This window comes from Hyla sarda, chromosome 6 (genome assembly GCF_029499605.1).
Source record: "Hyla sarda isolate aHylSar1 chromosome 6, aHylSar1.hap1, whole genome shotgun sequence".
NCBI classification, from domain to species: domain Eukaryota; kingdom Metazoa; phylum Chordata; class Amphibia; order Anura; family Hylidae; genus Hyla; species Hyla sarda.
This window is the reverse complement of record NC_079194.1, coordinates 179,799,254-179,817,246: the sequence shown is the minus strand read 5'-3', so window position 1 is coordinate 179,817,246 and position 17,993 is coordinate 179,799,254. Positions and strand designations below refer to the sequence as shown.

The 17,993-nt window shown below is 42.2% G+C and overlaps 2 protein-coding genes across 16 annotated transcripts in view; one reads left to right on the top strand and one right to left on the bottom strand.

Moving 5' to 3' along the window:
• Positions 1–3,689, top strand: part of NFAT5 (nuclear factor of activated T cells 5) — a 134,083-nt gene extending 130,394 nt beyond the window's left edge. For all 14 annotated transcript variants that reach the window (XM_056525914.1, XM_056525913.1, XM_056525928.1 and 11 more), the window contains one exon: positions 1,077–3,689. The gene's annotated coding sequence lies outside the window, so the exon portion shown is untranslated. The remainder of the gene's footprint in view (positions 1–1,076) is intronic.
• A 9,793-nt stretch (positions 3,690–13,482) lies between these two features.
• The window catches only part of LOC130277662 (NAD(P)H dehydrogenase [quinone] 1-like), a 38,286-nt gene continuing 33,775 nt past the window's right edge, over positions 13,483–17,993 (bottom strand). For both annotated transcript variants that reach the window (XM_056528396.1, XM_056528397.1), the window contains exons 5-6: positions 17,636–17,737; positions 13,483–13,983 (exon numbers count right to left, since the gene is read on the bottom strand). In XM_056528396.1, coding sequence (XP_056384371.1) covers positions 13,669–13,983; positions 17,636–17,737 — 417 coding nt within the window. In that variant the 3' untranslated portion in view covers positions 13,483–13,668. The remainder of the gene's footprint in view (positions 13,984–17,635; positions 17,738–17,993) is intronic.

The window sequence follows — 17,993 nt, the reverse complement described above, 5'->3', positions numbered from 1 at the left end:
CAGTGACGGTCCGGAGCGTCGGGGACACCACGTGGACGCGGCGACAGCGCTGGAGGGCGACATCCAGGGCAGCGGGGACGAGCGGTGAAGGGTCTGGAGCGGCGGGCACAGGTGAGTACAACTTCCTATACTTTACATTGCACGGATCCCTCAACATACGATGGTTTCAACAAACGATGGTTCATTTGAAACGGATTACCATCGTCTGTTGTGGGATCACTGTATATATCAGTGCAGGGAACCATAGAAGAGTGGCCAGCCGCATCTCTACATTATACAGTAAGATCACAGTGGATGACACCCGCTGCAATCATCCTATCTATTGCAGAGATGGAGCGGCTTTCTCCTGCACTCCGCATCTCTGCACTATACTCTGGCCGGCCACTCACTCATTCATATTTCCATCAGAGAGCTGTGATTGGCTGCAACCATCCGGCCAATCACCACTCTTGGCGGAAAATATGAATGAATCACCGGAGTATAGAGCAGAGATGTGAGCGCTGTATAGAGCCGCTCCACATCTCTACTATCTTATGGACGATCGCATCGGGTGTCACGACTGACACCCGGGGCGATAGGTCTGTTATTACATGTACTACTACTCCCATCATGGAACAGTCTGTTCCATGCTGGGAATAGTAGTACTACCTAAAAAATTGTTAAAAATAGAGAATAAATAAGTGAAACACACACACTATTAAAAATTAATTAAAATATAAAATATATAAACTTCGTTAAATAAAAAAATTTCCATCACTATTGCATACTTACAAATTTTGGGTACAAAAAAAAAAAACTGCCAAGGTGCAATTTCCACACAAATGAAAAACGCCAGACGCAGGAAATTGCACTACCATTTTTTCAGGCGTTTTTTTCAAACCAAAAAACGCAAGACAAAAAAACAAGTAGAAACTTAGGCTAAGTCTAGAGGGGATGAGAGATCTACTGGGTGGTCTGTTGCAGATAACACACATGGCATATCTGCAAGTTGGTTAAGTAAATTATGACATCCCATGTAAATTTCGTAATATGTCCCAGTTTTCACATATTTACCATTTTGCTGTTTTCCATTTTAGGTGCAACGGGAGCAGTGTCAATGGGATTATAATGAAACTGGATTCTTCTGTTCATCGGTCACGGTCCAAGTAGAAACAGTTTTTAGTGTTGTGTTTCCCAACTCGTATTTGTCTTTCTTCAGTATTTAGCTACCAAGACTAAAAAGCTAATATGATGTCATACTCCAGAAAGCTAGAACCCCTGAGCCCCCAAAGGGGACACTCAGCCGTTGGTGCTTTCTCCAGTGGTTGTAATGTTTACCTCTTATTTCATCTTTTGTTTATGTAGGTGTGTATGTATGTATATATAAATATGTACATAATATATATATATATATATATTTTTCTTCCTATATTTTTCCCTGAAGGAATCCATTTAATCTCCCTCCCAAGAAGCTGTGATAGCGTACGCTTAATGCATATACCTGTGTTATTACAGAGTGGTCTGTGTTAGCAAGTGAGGCAGTTTAGAAACTGTTCTTTGCAAAACAGGCCTGGATCTAGAATGTGGGCCTGGTGCTTCTTTTTCTTTCTTTATCAACATTGCCCCCGATGGCAGCTAGATGTGGCTTTCCATTCTAGTGTTCGGTGGGAGGGGTGAAGATTGGGACATGTTAGGCAAGTAATGCTGCACTTAAACGTGTTTCTGCTGCCGTCTAGTTAGGTGGCAGATGCAGCAACTTTCACTTTATTGAGCCATGTAGATATATTTTAGTATCTTATCTGTTTCTAGTTGCAAATTTTTCTTCTGTGTTCTTTGTATGTGTGTTCTGTAATTTCTCCTCCATGGAGACGTTGCATCCAGGATTGGACACTTATTGGCAGAGCAGACTTTTGTGAGCATCGTGGAATACTGTAGCGGAATTGCTGAAAAGTGCCCAATCCTTGATTTTAACTGTTTCAATAGTGCAAGTTTATTACCGATATGAAGGGAATTTTTTCAGAGCGAGGCCCATTGCCGGCCATTTAATTTTTTTGAATACAGTTTTAAATCGTTCGAGTTTTTTGACTGTTTTTTATCTAACGTGTGTTTTAATTTTTTGGGTTACTTTTTGTTTATTGAAAGCTCTATTTTATATTTAGGAAACTGGTATTTGCTACATGTACTGAAAAAAGTGCGTTAGCAGCAGTATATATAAGTATATAAAATGAAAAGGTTTATATATATAAATACATTACATAAGATATTCTTTTTGCACACATTTGTGGCAGATTTTGTCCATCTTTGTCTCTGTAGCTCATTTGAGAAGGGGATGGGAAGAACTGGAAATGCTTCTTTATTTAAAATATGGCCTGGAGTATATGAGAAGGTATGTAGGTCTGAAGAGACAGGTTCTTTTGCTGTTTTTTTTGTTGTTGGGATTTTATAAATTCCTCTAATCTACAACTTGATATGCCACGAGAAGGAGCCAGCAGTGCGAATCTTTATTCATTACCTTTGCAACTTTTTTTTTTTGTACGTTGCAGTCTTCTAATGACCCTATACTATGAGATTAGAATGGTTGTAGATGCTGAAGCTTCAGCACAAATGTTCCTTTAGGGTACGTTCATGTGTGCATATATTTGCTGCAGAGTTTGCTGCCCATTGGGTAGAAAAGTCTGCTCCAGCAAATCTACAGCAGAAAACATGCCCTTGTGAACGTACCCTTAGGATGTCATTCACACCAGTGTATTGAAATATGGAAAGACATACAGACTCATATTACCTGTATTTCCTTCTGCTTGCTCTGCACATACAGATCATACATAGAAGTGAGTTAGCAATTAGGTAAATAGAATATAATGATATAAAACTCATGACCACATGAAATAGTTCTATTGTAAAACAAAATATGAAACTGAAGTCAGTCATTGCAGCTAATACACTGATGTGAATGAGGCCCTAGACTACTAGTTTCATAGTGCAATGTTCAAGGCCACAAAAAAAAGCAGATGGGGTTTTACCATGTTCTATTATTTTGGAGCTTAAGGTTCCAGTAAAAGATAGAAAACAGTAGAAAGAGAGTCTGTAGCTTCCAGGACCAGCCTTGAGTGTGCCTATTTTTTGCATACCCACATGAACAAAGTTGCTCAATCAGGTAGGATTACTTTTCCACTACTAATAAAACCACCTTCACCCAAGTGGCTTAAAGTTACTTGGTCTCATTACAATGAAAGGCAAACTGTGTCCAGATCAGTTACCAGTCCGGTCATGCCAGTCACTGACCACCGTTATATGCTAAGGATCTTCTATAATTTGTGCCCATTACCTACATACATTTTGTTGGCTGGACTTGTATTATTGCAGCTCAGTTTTCTTAGGATTCATTTTAATTGTTCCTTAAATTAACCAGCTTTAGATGGCAAAAGGATCAATTTAGGGACATTTCCCTAAAAAATCTGGAACGACAATATAAAATCATATTTATATAATATGATGGATCATGAAATTACTAGTATTAGCCTGCAGTTGTGTTCATGATAACAGGGGTGTATAGACACATACACCAAATTATGTATGGCAGGAGAAAGGAGCTTATTGTGTCCTATTATGTAACACCCTGCCCCCACCTTCAGTTCTGCTTACTGTACACAGTACAGTTACTAAAATAGAAAAACGACCAGCACCAAGAAGGCAGATACAATTCTTCTTTATTGTGGCATCAGTAAAAGTAGGATACACAGAACAAGTAGCCTAGGCGTTTCAGGCTATATAGCCCTTAATCATGGCATGATGCCATGATTAAGGGCTCTATAGCCCGAAACGCATAGGCTACTTGTTCTGTGTATCCTACTTTTACTGATGCCACAGTAAAGAAGAATTGTATCTGCCTTCTTGGTGCTGGACGTTTTTCTATTTTTGCTATTTGCTCACGGAAGGGAACGCCACCCACCAGTCCGAGCACGAGAGCCAGAGGCGAGGGACGGAGCTGATACCACACAATTCCTACAGTACAGTTACTGGGTAATGTGAAACCTAACTGTTTGGCAAACCTTAATACATGTTTTTGCATTATTACTAATACATTCATTTTACCCCTGAATGGTAGTCATGTGACTTAAATCCTAAACTTTATTGTAAACTTTTTGTGCTTTAGCAGAAAGACACAAAATGCCTGAAAATAACTTTTGCTTGAAATTTAGATGTCTTTACAGTCACTGCAGGGTACAACAGATTAGTATACTGAATTGATAATTTAGTAGAAAGTCCTAGAGATTTGTTTGACATGAGACATCTGTCTTTTGTCTTTAGCCATACATATGATAATTATTGGTAGGTTATGGACTCCATGGGCTAGAATTTCAGTATAGTCTGCTGTCAATTCTACCTGCAAGTACTGCATAAGGGCTATAAAACCTGTATTGCAGTATGAACTTTTAAATAGCTGTATCTGGTGTCTACATTCACTTCCTAGTCATGAGGGAGCATAGACTACAAATGCAGTCATGTAAGTGAACCCCAAGATTTTCTGCTGCAAAATCATTCCAGACAAAATGACTTTAGAATAGTGGGGCACACTGGCATTTTTGTCCATAAAAAGCCACAAAAAAAGATGTGTGAGCCAGCTCACCAACTCGTAGACACAGGATATCGGAGCATGCAGGAATAGATCTGGAAGATTGAATAGCCAAGCAGTTTCCTTTGGTCAAAGAGCAAAATATATAGAAAAGGTCCAGCTCCCAAAAAGAAACATATTTAAAAGTCCAATATTTAATCTGAAATCCAAAAGTAAAAACACCCATGTGAAATCCAAAAGCAAAAACACCCATGTGAAATCCAAAAGCAAAAACACCCATGTGAAATCCAAAAGCAAAAACACCCATGTGAACATAAAATCACAGAAACGCCTTTGGCGTTTCTGTGATTTTATGTTCACATGGGTGTTTTTGTGTTTGGATTGTAAGATGATGGATTAATTGTTGGACTTTTAAATATGTTTCTTTTTGGGAGCTGGACCTTTTTCTATATATTTTGTTGTCCATGGCAACCACTCAAAGTGCAGCTTTAGTTTTTCAGGCACACAATAAGAAATATAAAGCTGCTGTGTGATTGGTTTCTGAAACAGTTTCATAAATCTCCCCCACTGTATCTAACCCCGTTCTCCCCCATGTGGTCACAGTTTGAAGATATTATAGAGTTAGAGGAAATAATGTGTGGGCACAAATTCCCCCCCATCAGGAGTCCTCAAAATATTGACCCATCGAGAGATGGCTGTTGACACCTTTTGGGAGTGTTATGCTAATTAAAAAAAAAATTTTTTATAGGTTTAATTTTTTTTTTTTTTTTAACCATTTGGCTTCTGCAGTTTGTATGTATCACTGTTCATAGTATATTGCAGAAGCCCCAATCATACCATCAGATCTGCGCTTTGATGATCGCTCAGATGGCAGTAGCGGCTGGAGACCGCGCCATTGGACAAGGTGTGAGGGATTTCACTAAACAGAATTCTGCATCTCTCTTTGTACAGTGAGTGATACAGCAAAAGCGAAATGCTTCAACATGTTAATGAATACAATGTTTTTTAATCACAACATATAAATTTAAACAAAAAACACTTCCAAAAGTTGTCCATAGCCTTTAGGCTATGTTCACACAATGTTTTTTGAGGCTTGTTTGAACCTTAGGAAACAGTTTTTTTGTTTTGTTTTTACAGAGGAAAAAATGGTTGTATTTTCAGACATTTATTGAGCTAAAGTAACAACTATTGCCCAAATAATGGCTGTTTTATATTAAATTACATTTACGTCCCAAATTATGGACATATATAGGAACGTAAACTGCACAGAAGATGTCCTTTGCACTTTATTTTAGAACTGTAACAATTATGGTTGTAAAACTGTGTGACAACAAATGTCTGTTTTCCCATAGAGTTGAATAGGAAAAACAACTATTTTTTACAGGTCATTTTACCTCACCCAAAAAACTGTGTATGGACATAGCCTCACAGACTATAAGGCTAGGTTCACACTACAGAATTTCCGCCTGCAATTCCGCTTTGAAATTGCAGGCAGAAATTCCGCTTGCTAAAATGTATAGTGTATTGAATGGGCTTCCATTCACACTTCGGAATTTGTGAACAGAAAATCCGCTTGGAAGTATCCGCCTGAAGAATGGCGTTGCTCATTCTTCAGGGGGAAATACTCGCGGAACACATTGCAGTCTATTGGAGACAGCAGTGCCCGCACGGTCCCAGAGTCGGCTGATTCAGTTGGCGCTGGTCACACTTGGAATCTCCGGGCAGAGACTTTCTGCCCGGAGATTCCGTAGTCTGAACCTAGCCTAACAAAGAAGAATTACCTAAGATTACACATATCTGTATACTGACCTGGCTCCTGACCTCAAAGGTGGTTTATATAATATCAAAAAAGGGCCTGCTTTTTCTCCCCCAAAACAGCACTACTATTGTCCATAGGCCGCAACTGGTATTGCAGCTTCAGCTCCATTAACAATGATTGTCTTGGGGGCTGCAATAGCCAATGGACAAAAGTGACATTAAGACAGATACAAAAAAAAGCACATTTCTCTTTACCTTTTGTCTGTTTTTTGTGTTTTTTTGTAATCACAGATCTGGGGGAATCATTGTCCAGAATTAAACACTGGAGGATCCCAGTTGTGATGTGTGTGTTCAGGGAGGATGGACAGATTCACTGGGAAATCACCATTCAGTGGAATTAGCCCTTTTACCTTAGGTGAGGACCCTGTTGGTTGTGCTCAGGGGGCATGCAGTTTAGCTACTCTACCCAAGTGTGGGAATGAAGTTGTCAGAATCAGTTCTGTTCTTTTTCTGTAAATGAAATCACAAGACTAGACTCGGCAATGTCTGCAGAGCTGTCAGTGAGCATGAGGAGCTTGCAGTTATTTAGACTGACTACAGAAGGGGATCTGACAATATGGTTCCCATGTTTGGGCCCTGAAGTAAACCGCATGAGATCGCTGGTGAGGAAAAGTTTCAGCTTTGGCTGGAACAGTTGTTCCCAGAAACTTCACTGACAGTCTACAAATCATTACCTGACAGCTTCTAATGTGTTTACAAAGGTATGATCCATCTTAGTAAACACTAAATGGACAGTGCATTAAACACTAAGCTGAGAAGGACAGAACACTAACTTGTTGGCATCTATGGCAGGATAAGTACTGATTGTAATATGGGTGAAACAATTCCCTAGTTGTGCTTTAAATATAGTGGAGCTTGTTCTATGTGACCCACTGATTACCATTGTATACTGTACAATATAAGATAGATTCAAACCCACCAGGCAGAAGATCTATAAATCGCACACTCCTGACATGGCATCCGTACAACGTGACCTAAGCTTCCGCCAGTTACATATTCATGGCTGCTGACCACCCCCATGGTTTTGTTGATGTGTAATTACGGAGCAAGAAGCTGTAACAGCCAGGGATCACACTGAATTTTAGTGGCATAGGGTGCACCAGACAGACCTGCTGAGCCTCTCCATCCTCCTTCCATAAGTGAGCGGTGCAGGGCACGGCTCCGGGGTCATGAGCAGCAGTTTATTTTATACCAGCTACACAGTTTTTTCTGTCGAGGGGCAGAGGTATTTTTATTGTTTTTAGCAATCTTGTAATAAAGTGTTAAATATTAAACAAAGGATATTTTGCTTCTATTGGGACATTTGTATACTCTTTGCAATTATATTTCTGTAAACAGCTCAAATCGATAAAATAAACATTGAAAGTTTTTAGTCTGCGTTCATTGTTTTTTTTTTTTTATCTGAAGTATAAATTATGTATTATACTTGTGATTAAAGGGATCTTATTATAGCAGTTATCCAGCTTTCATAGACTAGATAAATATGCCCTTCTAATGTCTCCTTCATTTATGTTGCTGCTTAGCTAAGGTGAAAAATCTTAGTTCTACCATAAAAATGTTTTTATACCCACTGTTATTTACACTTTATTATTCTGTATACTTACACACCATAGGTTTACATTGGAATAGTCAGAGTGGTTTTTGGTATGTAAACTGCAACGTTTCCTGTATGTAAACATGAAGTATCAGCCTTGGAAACCCTGCTTTCATTGACTTCAATGTGAGACCGGAAACCACATAGCATGTAACTGGGGTTACATGCTGAAGCTCCTATTAAAGTCAATGGGAGCTTCAGAGCCTGCCCCTAGTGCTGCCTGCAACACACACAGTGCCTCAGCTCAATGATGCACATAGGTCCCAAACTATGGGACTTGGCTAACTTAATGGGATTCTCACTGCTCATTTGTGTTATGTGAGCTACACGTGAAGGTTCTGTCTCAAAATCTTGCATGTGTGCCAACAGCAGGACAGTGCTGAGTCCTATATGCCAATCAAGGAGGGAAGGGACACCATGAGGAATGCCCTTCTGTGGGACTTTAGTGGCTCAGCACAGCCTACTAGGCAAGCGATTTTAGATTATAGATTTTATGTAAACATAAATCCATCTGCAGAGACACAGGCATGATTTAATTAATTGCTGCATAATCTATGTTACAATATCTGCAGCTCCTTTGACATACAGTCATGGCCGTAAATGTTGGCACCCCTGAAATTTTTCAAGAAAATTAAGTATTTCTCACAGAAAAGGATTGCAGTAACACATGTTTTGCTATACACACGTTTATTCACTTTGTGTGTATTGGAACTAAACCAAAAAAGGGAGGAAAAAAAAAGCCAATTGGACATAATGTCACACCAAACTCCAAAAATGGGCTGGACAAAATTGGCACCCTTAACATTTGATTACCCTTTGGAAAAAAATTACTGAAATTAGTCGCTTCCTATAACCATCAATAAGCTTCTTACACCTCTCAGCCGGAATGTTGGACCACTCTTCCTTTGCAAATTGCTCCAGGTCTCTTATTGGAAGGGCGCCTTTTCCCAACCGCAATTATTAGATCTCTCCACAGGTGTTCAATGGGATTTAGATCTGGACTCATTGCTGCCACTTCACAACTCTCCAGCACTTTGTTGACATCCATTTCTGGGTGCTTTTTGACGTATATTTGGGGTCATTGTCCTGCTGGCAGGGCCGGTTTTAGACTAAGTGTGGCCCTGGGCAAAAATGAAAAATGGGCCCCCATTGCGTGACCAAAGATCTTTATGTTGTGCCCCCTGAATTGTGCTGCATCTCAGCTAATGCGAGTAAATGAGACTGCGCTGCAAACCACAAATGGCTGTGACTACAACATGAGAAATGTAATAATTCCATCCAGGGTTAATTTGTGGCTGCGGTAATTTGGGGTCGCAATGTGACCCCATTTAGTGCAGATCAGCTCCCCCCCTTTGCAAGAGCGAAGTGCATGGACCGCTGTGGAGCAACAGCAACTTGTAAGGGCACACTTAGAGAAATCCAGCGCAAAATGGCATCATGAAATGTGTGGTTACAGAAAACCACAGGGTCACAGAAAGCCATACATTTTATGATACTGTTTTAAGGGTTTAATAAACCCCCCCCAAAGAGCAAGAACTGATTTGTGCTGGATTTCTCTGTGTGACCACATTTACTTACATTAGTTGAGATTCAGCACCATTCAAGGAGAACAACATGGTGATCTTTGACTGCGACCCATTTTTGCCATGTAGCCCTTACCTTATATTGTAACCTTGTTCTTTATACAGTAATAGTCACTGCACACAGATAAACAGTGATCTCAATGCTACCTATCAGTAATAGCGCCCACATATACTATAAGGCTAAGTTCACAGACAGAATGTCCACATGGAGAATCTCCGTGCAGATATTCCGCAAACTGCAGGACACCGAAATAATATGCCGGCACTAGGACTGCACAGGAATGCAGCGTCTCATAGACAGCCATGCATTCTGTGCAGACACAGAAAATGGAATTTCCATGCCAGAAACCTCTCTGGATCTGCCGGTGACCCGACCCATTTTGTGCCTCCAGCTGTTGCCACCCGCCTCACCCGCCCCTGGCCTGCTGAAAATGTTCCAAATGCTGGGGCAGTGGACTACCCCTTTAAGTACACAGCATAGTCTCCCCCCCCCCCCATTAGGTTGGCAGTATAGTTCCTCCACATTAGGTTGGCAGTATAGTTTCCCCACATTAGGCTGTCAGTATAGTTCCCTCACATTAGGCTGGAAGTACCATATTTATTAGGGTATAACACGCACCAGCCTATAACACACACCCTCATTTTACCAAGGATATTTGGGTAAAAAAAGTTTTTTACCCCAAATATCCATGGTAAAATGAGGGTGCGTGTGTGTTCATGTGTATACCCCGATACACTGTTTCTGACCCCCGCAGAAGCCCCCGGGAAAGGCAGGGGGAGAGAGGCAGTCGCTGCCCGCTTCTCTCCCCATGCCTTTCCTGGGGTCTAGAGCCCTGCTGCTGCCGCCGCTTCTCTCCCCCTGGCTATCGGCGCCGCTGCCCCATTGCCTCCCCCATCCCCAGTTTTATAATTACCTGTTGCCGGGGTCGGGTCCGCACTGCTTCTGGCTCCGGTGTGGCATCATCACCTGTCATCATCATCTCCCCCCCTTCATCATTACCCTTCATCCGGGCATGCTGGGAGTTGTAGTTTTGAAACATCTGGAGGCCCGCAGGTTGAAGACCACTGCCCGAGCCTTCGTCATCATCCAGCCCCCCCCCCACCTTTAGTTTTGTACTTGCCTCCGCTCGGCAGGACGTTCGGGTGAGCTGCTCCGGGCCATCTAGTCGTTCCGGGCAGTCCATCTTCACCGGGTGGGCCTCTTCTCCGTGCCCGGCATAATGACGTTGCCTTCACGACGACGCACTGTGCATTGTTCGTCAAGGCAACGTCATTACTCCGGGCGCGAAGCGCAGAGAAGAGGCCCACCCGGTGAAGATGGACAGCCCGGAACGACTATCCCTCCCCACCGGACGGTCCTGCAGCACAGATGGCCCACACCAGCTCACCCAAACGTCCCGCCGAGCGGAGGCGAGTACAAAACTAAAAAGGGGGGAGGGGGCTGGATGAGGACAAAGGCCCGGGAAGTGGTCTTCAACCTGCGGACCTCAAGTAGTTTTGAAACATCTGGAGGTCCGCAGGTTGAAGACCACTGAGGGCGGAGAGTTCACTCGAGTATAAGCCGAGGGGGGTGTTTTCAGCACGAAAAATCGTGCTGAAAAACTCTGCTTATACGGTAAGATGTTTTTGCCCGGAATACCCCTTATTTCCCGCAGAGAGTTGTGATTGGCCAGATTGTTCCAGCCAATCACAACTCTCTGTGGGAAACATGAATAGGTATGTATATAATATATTTATACGGCAGGGCAGGGGACCATAGAAGAGTGGCCAGCCGCAGTGTATTCCATGCTGGGAGTAGTAGTACTACCTTAAAAAAAAAAAAATTTAAGTGAAAAACCCATACACTACATTTTTATTATTGTCGGCTACATTTTAGTGCCCTGCCTGCCCACATAAATTGATCCCTGTTTAAAAATTTAAAAAGTTCATTATAAAAAATATGAATTTAGTTAAATACATTTCTCCATCACTACTGCATCTTTTTTATTTCCACACAAATGAAAAAACGCCAGAAAAAAAACGCAAGATGCAGGAAATTGCACTGGCGTTTTTTAAGCATTTTTTTCCCTAGTGGTTGCCACAGTAAAGATCGCTTTACTTTCATTCCCCGACTCAGTCGTTTCCCTACCTGAGCCGGGCTCTCCGCTGTCTCCAGGATGATCTTCGGTCCCCACGCATCTTCTGGTCAGGTACCGGTCTCCATCTTCTCCTCCCGTTCTGTCCGACATCCAGGGGTGTGCAGAACGGGAAGTTGCCACTGTCCTGCGCTGCCATTGGTCAAAATCAGTTCTGACCAATGGCAGGGGATAGGAGGAGATCGCAGCACTGCGACCTCGCTCCTATCCCTCAGGATGATCAGGGCTGTCAGTGACAGCTCCGATCATCCCTATTTTCGCTGAGCAAATAAGGGGATCTGACAAAATAACTTAAGGGGGGCTGAACAAATGAGGGAGGTTGCGCAAATAAGGGGGGCAGAGCTAATAAGGGGCTGAACAAGTACGGTAAGGGAAAGCTGAGCAAGTAAGGGGGGGGGCTGAGCTAATAAAGAGGGACTAAGCAAATAAGCAAAGTTGCTCATTCCCCCTTGTTAGCTCAGCCCCCTTAAGTTAAGTGGGAGCTGAGCAAGTAAAGGGAGGTGAACAAAAAAAAGGGAGGGAGGCTGAGCAAGTAAGGGGGGCTGAGCAAATAAAGGGGAAGCTGTAAAAGGTGGATGAGCAAATAGGGGGGCTGAGCTAATATGAGGGGGCTGAACAAATAAGGGGGAGCTGAACAAGTAAGGAGGGCTGAGCCAATAATGGGGGACTGAGCAAATAAGGGGGGCTGAGCTGTAAGAGGAGGCTTAGCTAATAGGGGGCTGAGCAAGGAAGGGGGAGCAGAGGAAGTAAGGGGAGGCTGAGCAGCAGGGGTCTGAGCAAGTAAGGGGGAGCAGAGCAAGTAGAGGGGAGCAGGGAGCAGAGCAAGAAAGGGGGAGCAGAGCAAGCAGGCAGTGCGGCTACACCTTACCTACCTGAGATTGCAGTTTGCAGAGGGAGCCAGTGGAGCGGACAGTACGGATACACATCATCTACTTGAGATTGCAGAGGAATCCAGTGGAGCAGACAGTACGGATAGACATCATCTACCTGAGAAAGCAGTTTGCAGAGGGAGCTAGTGGAGCGGACAGTATGGCTACACATCATCTACCTGAGAAAGCAGTTTGCAGAGGGAATGAGTGGAGCGAGCAGTGCGGCTACCTTACCTACCTGAGAGTGCAGTTTGCAGAGGGAGCCTGCAAAAATCATATCATATAATATAATATATATTATTATTTTTTTATCAAATAAACATGTTCTGCATAGTGTGTATGTATGTGTAAAAAAAAAAATATATATATATATACACACATACACACACACACACACACACACACACACACACACACACAGAAAGTAGGAACAGTGGCACTCCAGGTCGGTGAAAAAAAGTTGTGTCTTTATTCACTCCAAATTGAGCGACGTTTCGGCTGGCTCACCTAGCCATTATCACTGCTTGATAATGGCTGGGTGAGCCAGCCGAAACGTTGCTCCATTTGGAGTGAATGTGATAATACACACACACGTTTTAAAATTGCCCCGCCCCCCCCCCCCCCCCCCCCCCCCCGCCCCCCCTATAACTTTTTTCTAATCTCCCAAGACCATTCCCTCCTTGGTTTTCTGTGATCAGTGTTCAACATTGTACACACCATGATACCAACACAACAGTGACTACTTTTCACCCATTAAATAGGCGACTGATTACAAGTTTGGAGACATCTGTGACCCTAACTGCAGGACACATCTTAGTTTTACATGTCCCTATTGTGAAATTATTAACTTTTCTAGGGGTATCAGCATTTTTGTCAAGGTCAGTTTCATTGTTTTCAAAATTATACTGTTAAACCACAATAAAAGTTTATGTTCAGTAACATTTTTATTCATTATTAACTTTTTTAAAGTTATTTCACGGAGCATTGTGGGACTTTCTGTCTCTAACAGAGGGGTACCAACAATTTTGTCCACATCTGTATATAAAGTAAAGAAAGTGAAAACAAAGTACTATAAAATATGCGGTTTTATTTGATACAATGGAGTGGCAAGCAATGCTCAAAGACTGGTGCAGTCAGCTTTCACTTGATTATCAGGAGGTAAGGCCTTACCCTCATGCTGACCCACTGTCAACCCGTATTTGTTATTGGAATTATTCTCTAACACCTCCTTTTTCAGTACAAACCCCCCTGCAAAGGATAGGTCAAAATCCTCATTAGCTGCAAATTTGATGGTATTTTCTTCCATGATCTTCTCCAGACGAGCCTGCCATGCCTCCAAGATTAGGTTGCGTTTCTCAGGAGGAGTGTGGGTAATGCTGTAACTGATTTGTGGCTCAAGCAATTGGAAGCCACAGAAATTCAAGATTCCTCTCTGCGGGAAAAACAGAAATAAAGAAATGATATTAAAAGGAGATAGTTTATTTCCAGAATCCCTACACATCTTTTCAATAAAGAGCTTCTGGTAATGCATATGGGGACTAAGGATATATAAAAAAAAAGTGGAAATGAGTGTCACCTTTCCACCTTCTAAAAATCATAACACTTTCAATTTTGCACCTACAGACCCACATGAGGGCTTATTTTTTTGCGCAACCAATCTTTGTAATGACATCAATCATTTCACCACAAATATTTTGTAACTTTTGGGGACTTCCAATTCTATGCAGTGCACTTGTCGGTAAAAATGACACCATATCTTTATTCTGTCGGTCTATACGGTTACAATTAATATTTTATGTTACTACAAAAAAAAAATAATAATAATTATAACTTCATGCACCAAAATTAGCATGTGTAAAATTGTCATATTCTGACCCCTATAAACTTTATTTTTCCATATACAGGGATGTAGGAGGGCTCATTTTTATGCGCCGTGAACTGAAGTTTTATCGGTACCATTTTTGTTTTGATAGGACTTTTTGATTGCTTTTTATACATTTTTTAGGGTATACAAAGTGACTAAAAATAAGCAATTTTGAGCTTTGGAATTTTTTTTACGTGTACGCCATTGACCGTGCAACTTAAATTAACATATTTTTATAGTTTGTATATTTACGCACGCGGTAATACCACATAATGTTTATATTTGTTTATATATCGACCAGTGTTATCGGTTCTCTGCTGCTCCAACCTGGATCTCAGGCATGGAGCAGCAGAGCGATAAACGGGAAGCAAGGTAAGAAGCCTCCCGCTGTCCTCTCAGTTGTTTGGGATGCCGCAATTTCACCACAGCGGTCCTGAACAGCTCTGCTGAACCAACCGGCAGTATTTTCTCCCAGTTTAGATGCTGCGATCAACTTTGATTGCAGCATCTAAAGGGTTAATACCGGACATCAACCAGATCGGCAATGTTCCGGTATTAGCCATGGGTCCTGGTTGCTGATAGCAACAGAGACCTGCCAGGTGTGAAGCGCGCTCAGCCTCTGAGCGCACTTCACATAACAGGAGCAGGCGCAGGACTTCATATATACTCCCTGTGTCGTTAGGGAGTTAGTTTAACCGTAAATAGTGAAAGCATTTAATATGATAGCAAATGGAGATTTTCTTATGATTTATTTGTGGGAACTGTGGTGCCCCAGTACAGAATACGGCCCTGTCGGGTAAATGCTGCCTCAGGTTCTTCACAAAATGTCTGTTCTGGGCCTGCTGTGATATTGTACATTATGTTTTGTTGTATGATGACTCCTGATGTATGAGTTATGCTGATCTTTTTAAGAGTAAATATGCCTTTAAGGGAGAGAAATACAGAGGAGGTCATGTGATCACTATGCCCAATGGGAGACCATGCCCTGTGCCTTAACTAGTCTAGTCAGGGAGGGGTCAAGTTAGTTGGAGGTCTGAGGTAGTAGTGTGTAGTAGGAGTGACAGAAGTGCTGCAAGGAAACAATGGAGTCCTTAGCAGTGCTGCTTGAGTTTAGGTTTTCTCTATCTGCAAGTGTCCTCCACACAGGAGGAGTCGGTAACTCCTAGCTTTGGGGAATAGGAGCCGGTGTCGAAGGGCCCCCCATAGTGCTAGTCCAGGATAACGTCATTGAAACCCTCCAGTGGCTGAGGTCCAAAGGTTTAGTCCTGGCGGTAGGAAATTTGAATGGATGCTTTGTAGATCTCAAGTAAGCGTTAATTGTCTCCTGTAACATGTAACAGTAACTTCAAGCAACTAAAGTTCAGTCAAGCCAGTAACTAAGCTCAGTCAAGTCAAGTGTCAGACAAGAAAGTCTACTACAAGTCCCAGCAAGGCCTAATGATTCCTTGGCTTCCTCTGCATTCCCCCTGCTCTACTCTACTATGCTAAGAACTGTAACGTCTGTCCATGATCTTCAGTAAAGGCAGTTTTTCCTAACCCTGGGTCTTGAGTATTCATTGTCTCAGTGCTTGGCCCAGGAGGACTGCTTCACATTGAAGTGTGGGGAGTTACACTTCTTGCGTCATGAAACATCCACTGTGTGTTGCAGCACCCCACCATACATGGACACTATACCCCATTAGCTCCAGTTGGTCACCACAGAAATCATGGGAGGAGTCTGATCGGAGTTGTAGTCCCTGTGGTATGTGTGTCCTGTAGCTGTGAAGTGGTATCAATCCAATATTCTACTGTTAACCTCTCTGACACATTTATAAGCATATGACTCGGCAGACAGGGTGGCACTGGTCCAGATGCCAATAAAAGATCCAGACAGCAAGGACCTTTTAAAATTCTATCCTTGTTTGAAATTAATCCTTCTTGGGGCTAAAATGTAGATTGTATCTCCACAGCAGGACTGGAAATGGGCTCAGGAACAACTTGGTTGCAAACTAGACTGGGGACATATGGCCAGTACCTGAGGTTTGCCTAACTTAAAAGCGTACCCGTCAAACAAAAAAAATAATTTGTTTTAAATATATCACTCCGTACCTAATCCTGACCATGTACATCTAATTTTTATTTGTCTAGAACCTTTATTAATTTTTTTAATACTTAATTTAGCTTACTAGTCTGAATTCCTCTCAAAGTGAGGAGGCGTGGCCTCACTGTGCAGGTCTCCGCCCCCCTCCCTCAGTATGCGGTCTGCTCACATCTCCCCTAGCATTAGCAAAACTACAACTCCCAGCTTGTCCTCACTGACAGTAGCGGGACACAAGCTGACAGTGGGAGGATTTTTCCTCCAGCTGCGAGTCCTGCATTTACAGCTGTCAATCAAGAAATGTGTCCATGACATAGGTGATGGCGCATGGACACAGCGGGACTAGTATGTGTGCAAGCAGGCGGGAGGGGGTCAGTTGTTTGACTGGCTTTTTCACTATGAAATACTGAAAATTTTCTAATGAAAGCTATTTCAAAACTTATTGGTTGTTCATGCTTTGCAACATATCAAAAGTTTTTGTATCTAACAGTGCCCATTTAAGCATGTCCAAGACTCACTAAATTTTGGTTTTCTCTGGAATAGCAGGGCTGAGGGACAAGACGTGGCAATGGCAAAGGCCAAACCTACACTGCTGTAGAACAGCCTTAAGTCCACCTCTATCTCCAGGAGAGTAGGATTAACTTGGGACTGCATCTATTCGCAAGGAATCTACATGTGACTATGGATAGGTTTCCACACAGTTTTTTTTAGATTTTTTTTTTTTTTTTTTTTGGAGCCAAAGCTAGAAGTGCCTTTAAAAGGAATAGGAAATATAATTGAATTACTTTTGGCTTTGACTCAAAAGCTGCAATCGCAGTATTGAAAAATAAATAAACATGCCTGTCCTAAAATCCTGTGTGGAAACCTACCCTTAATCAACCATTCCCCTGTACAGTGTGATGCAATGCACATGTAAATATTAACCCTTTGTACACCTCAGTGTATGCATAATCTGGCACATAATACGGCACCTGAAATGCACAAGTTGCATCAAACCAACTGACGGCTCCAGTGGGTAGCAGCTGGACAGCTGTGTTGGCCACCACATTATCTAGTAACATTCTTTGCAGACTGGGCACGATTTATTTACACCCACTGTCCTTATAAGTACAGTTATACGTTATGAGTTATGATCCACGTTACCTGAATTGGCCACAGGAGGACATTAATATCTCCATTGATCCCAACTGGGCTGTACATGGATTGCAGCCCCCCAGTGGTGAAGGACAGAACTGCCTTTTTATTCTACAGGGGGGAAAAAATCAGTAATTGTTTTACTACAACGTGGATTCTCCTACTAGACAACAAGCAAAAAAGTAAGAAACTTGTAATGGTAATTTGTCACCAGAATTTCTAACCTCAAATGATCCATTTTTAATACTTTCACACAGGTCAGATCTGCTGCAGATTTGCTTGTAGAAAAGTCAAAGCCTAGGAGGCCATGACCTTGTTCATTTTTTTGACAGAATAAAGCCTGAATAAAATTCTATGTATGGGGACC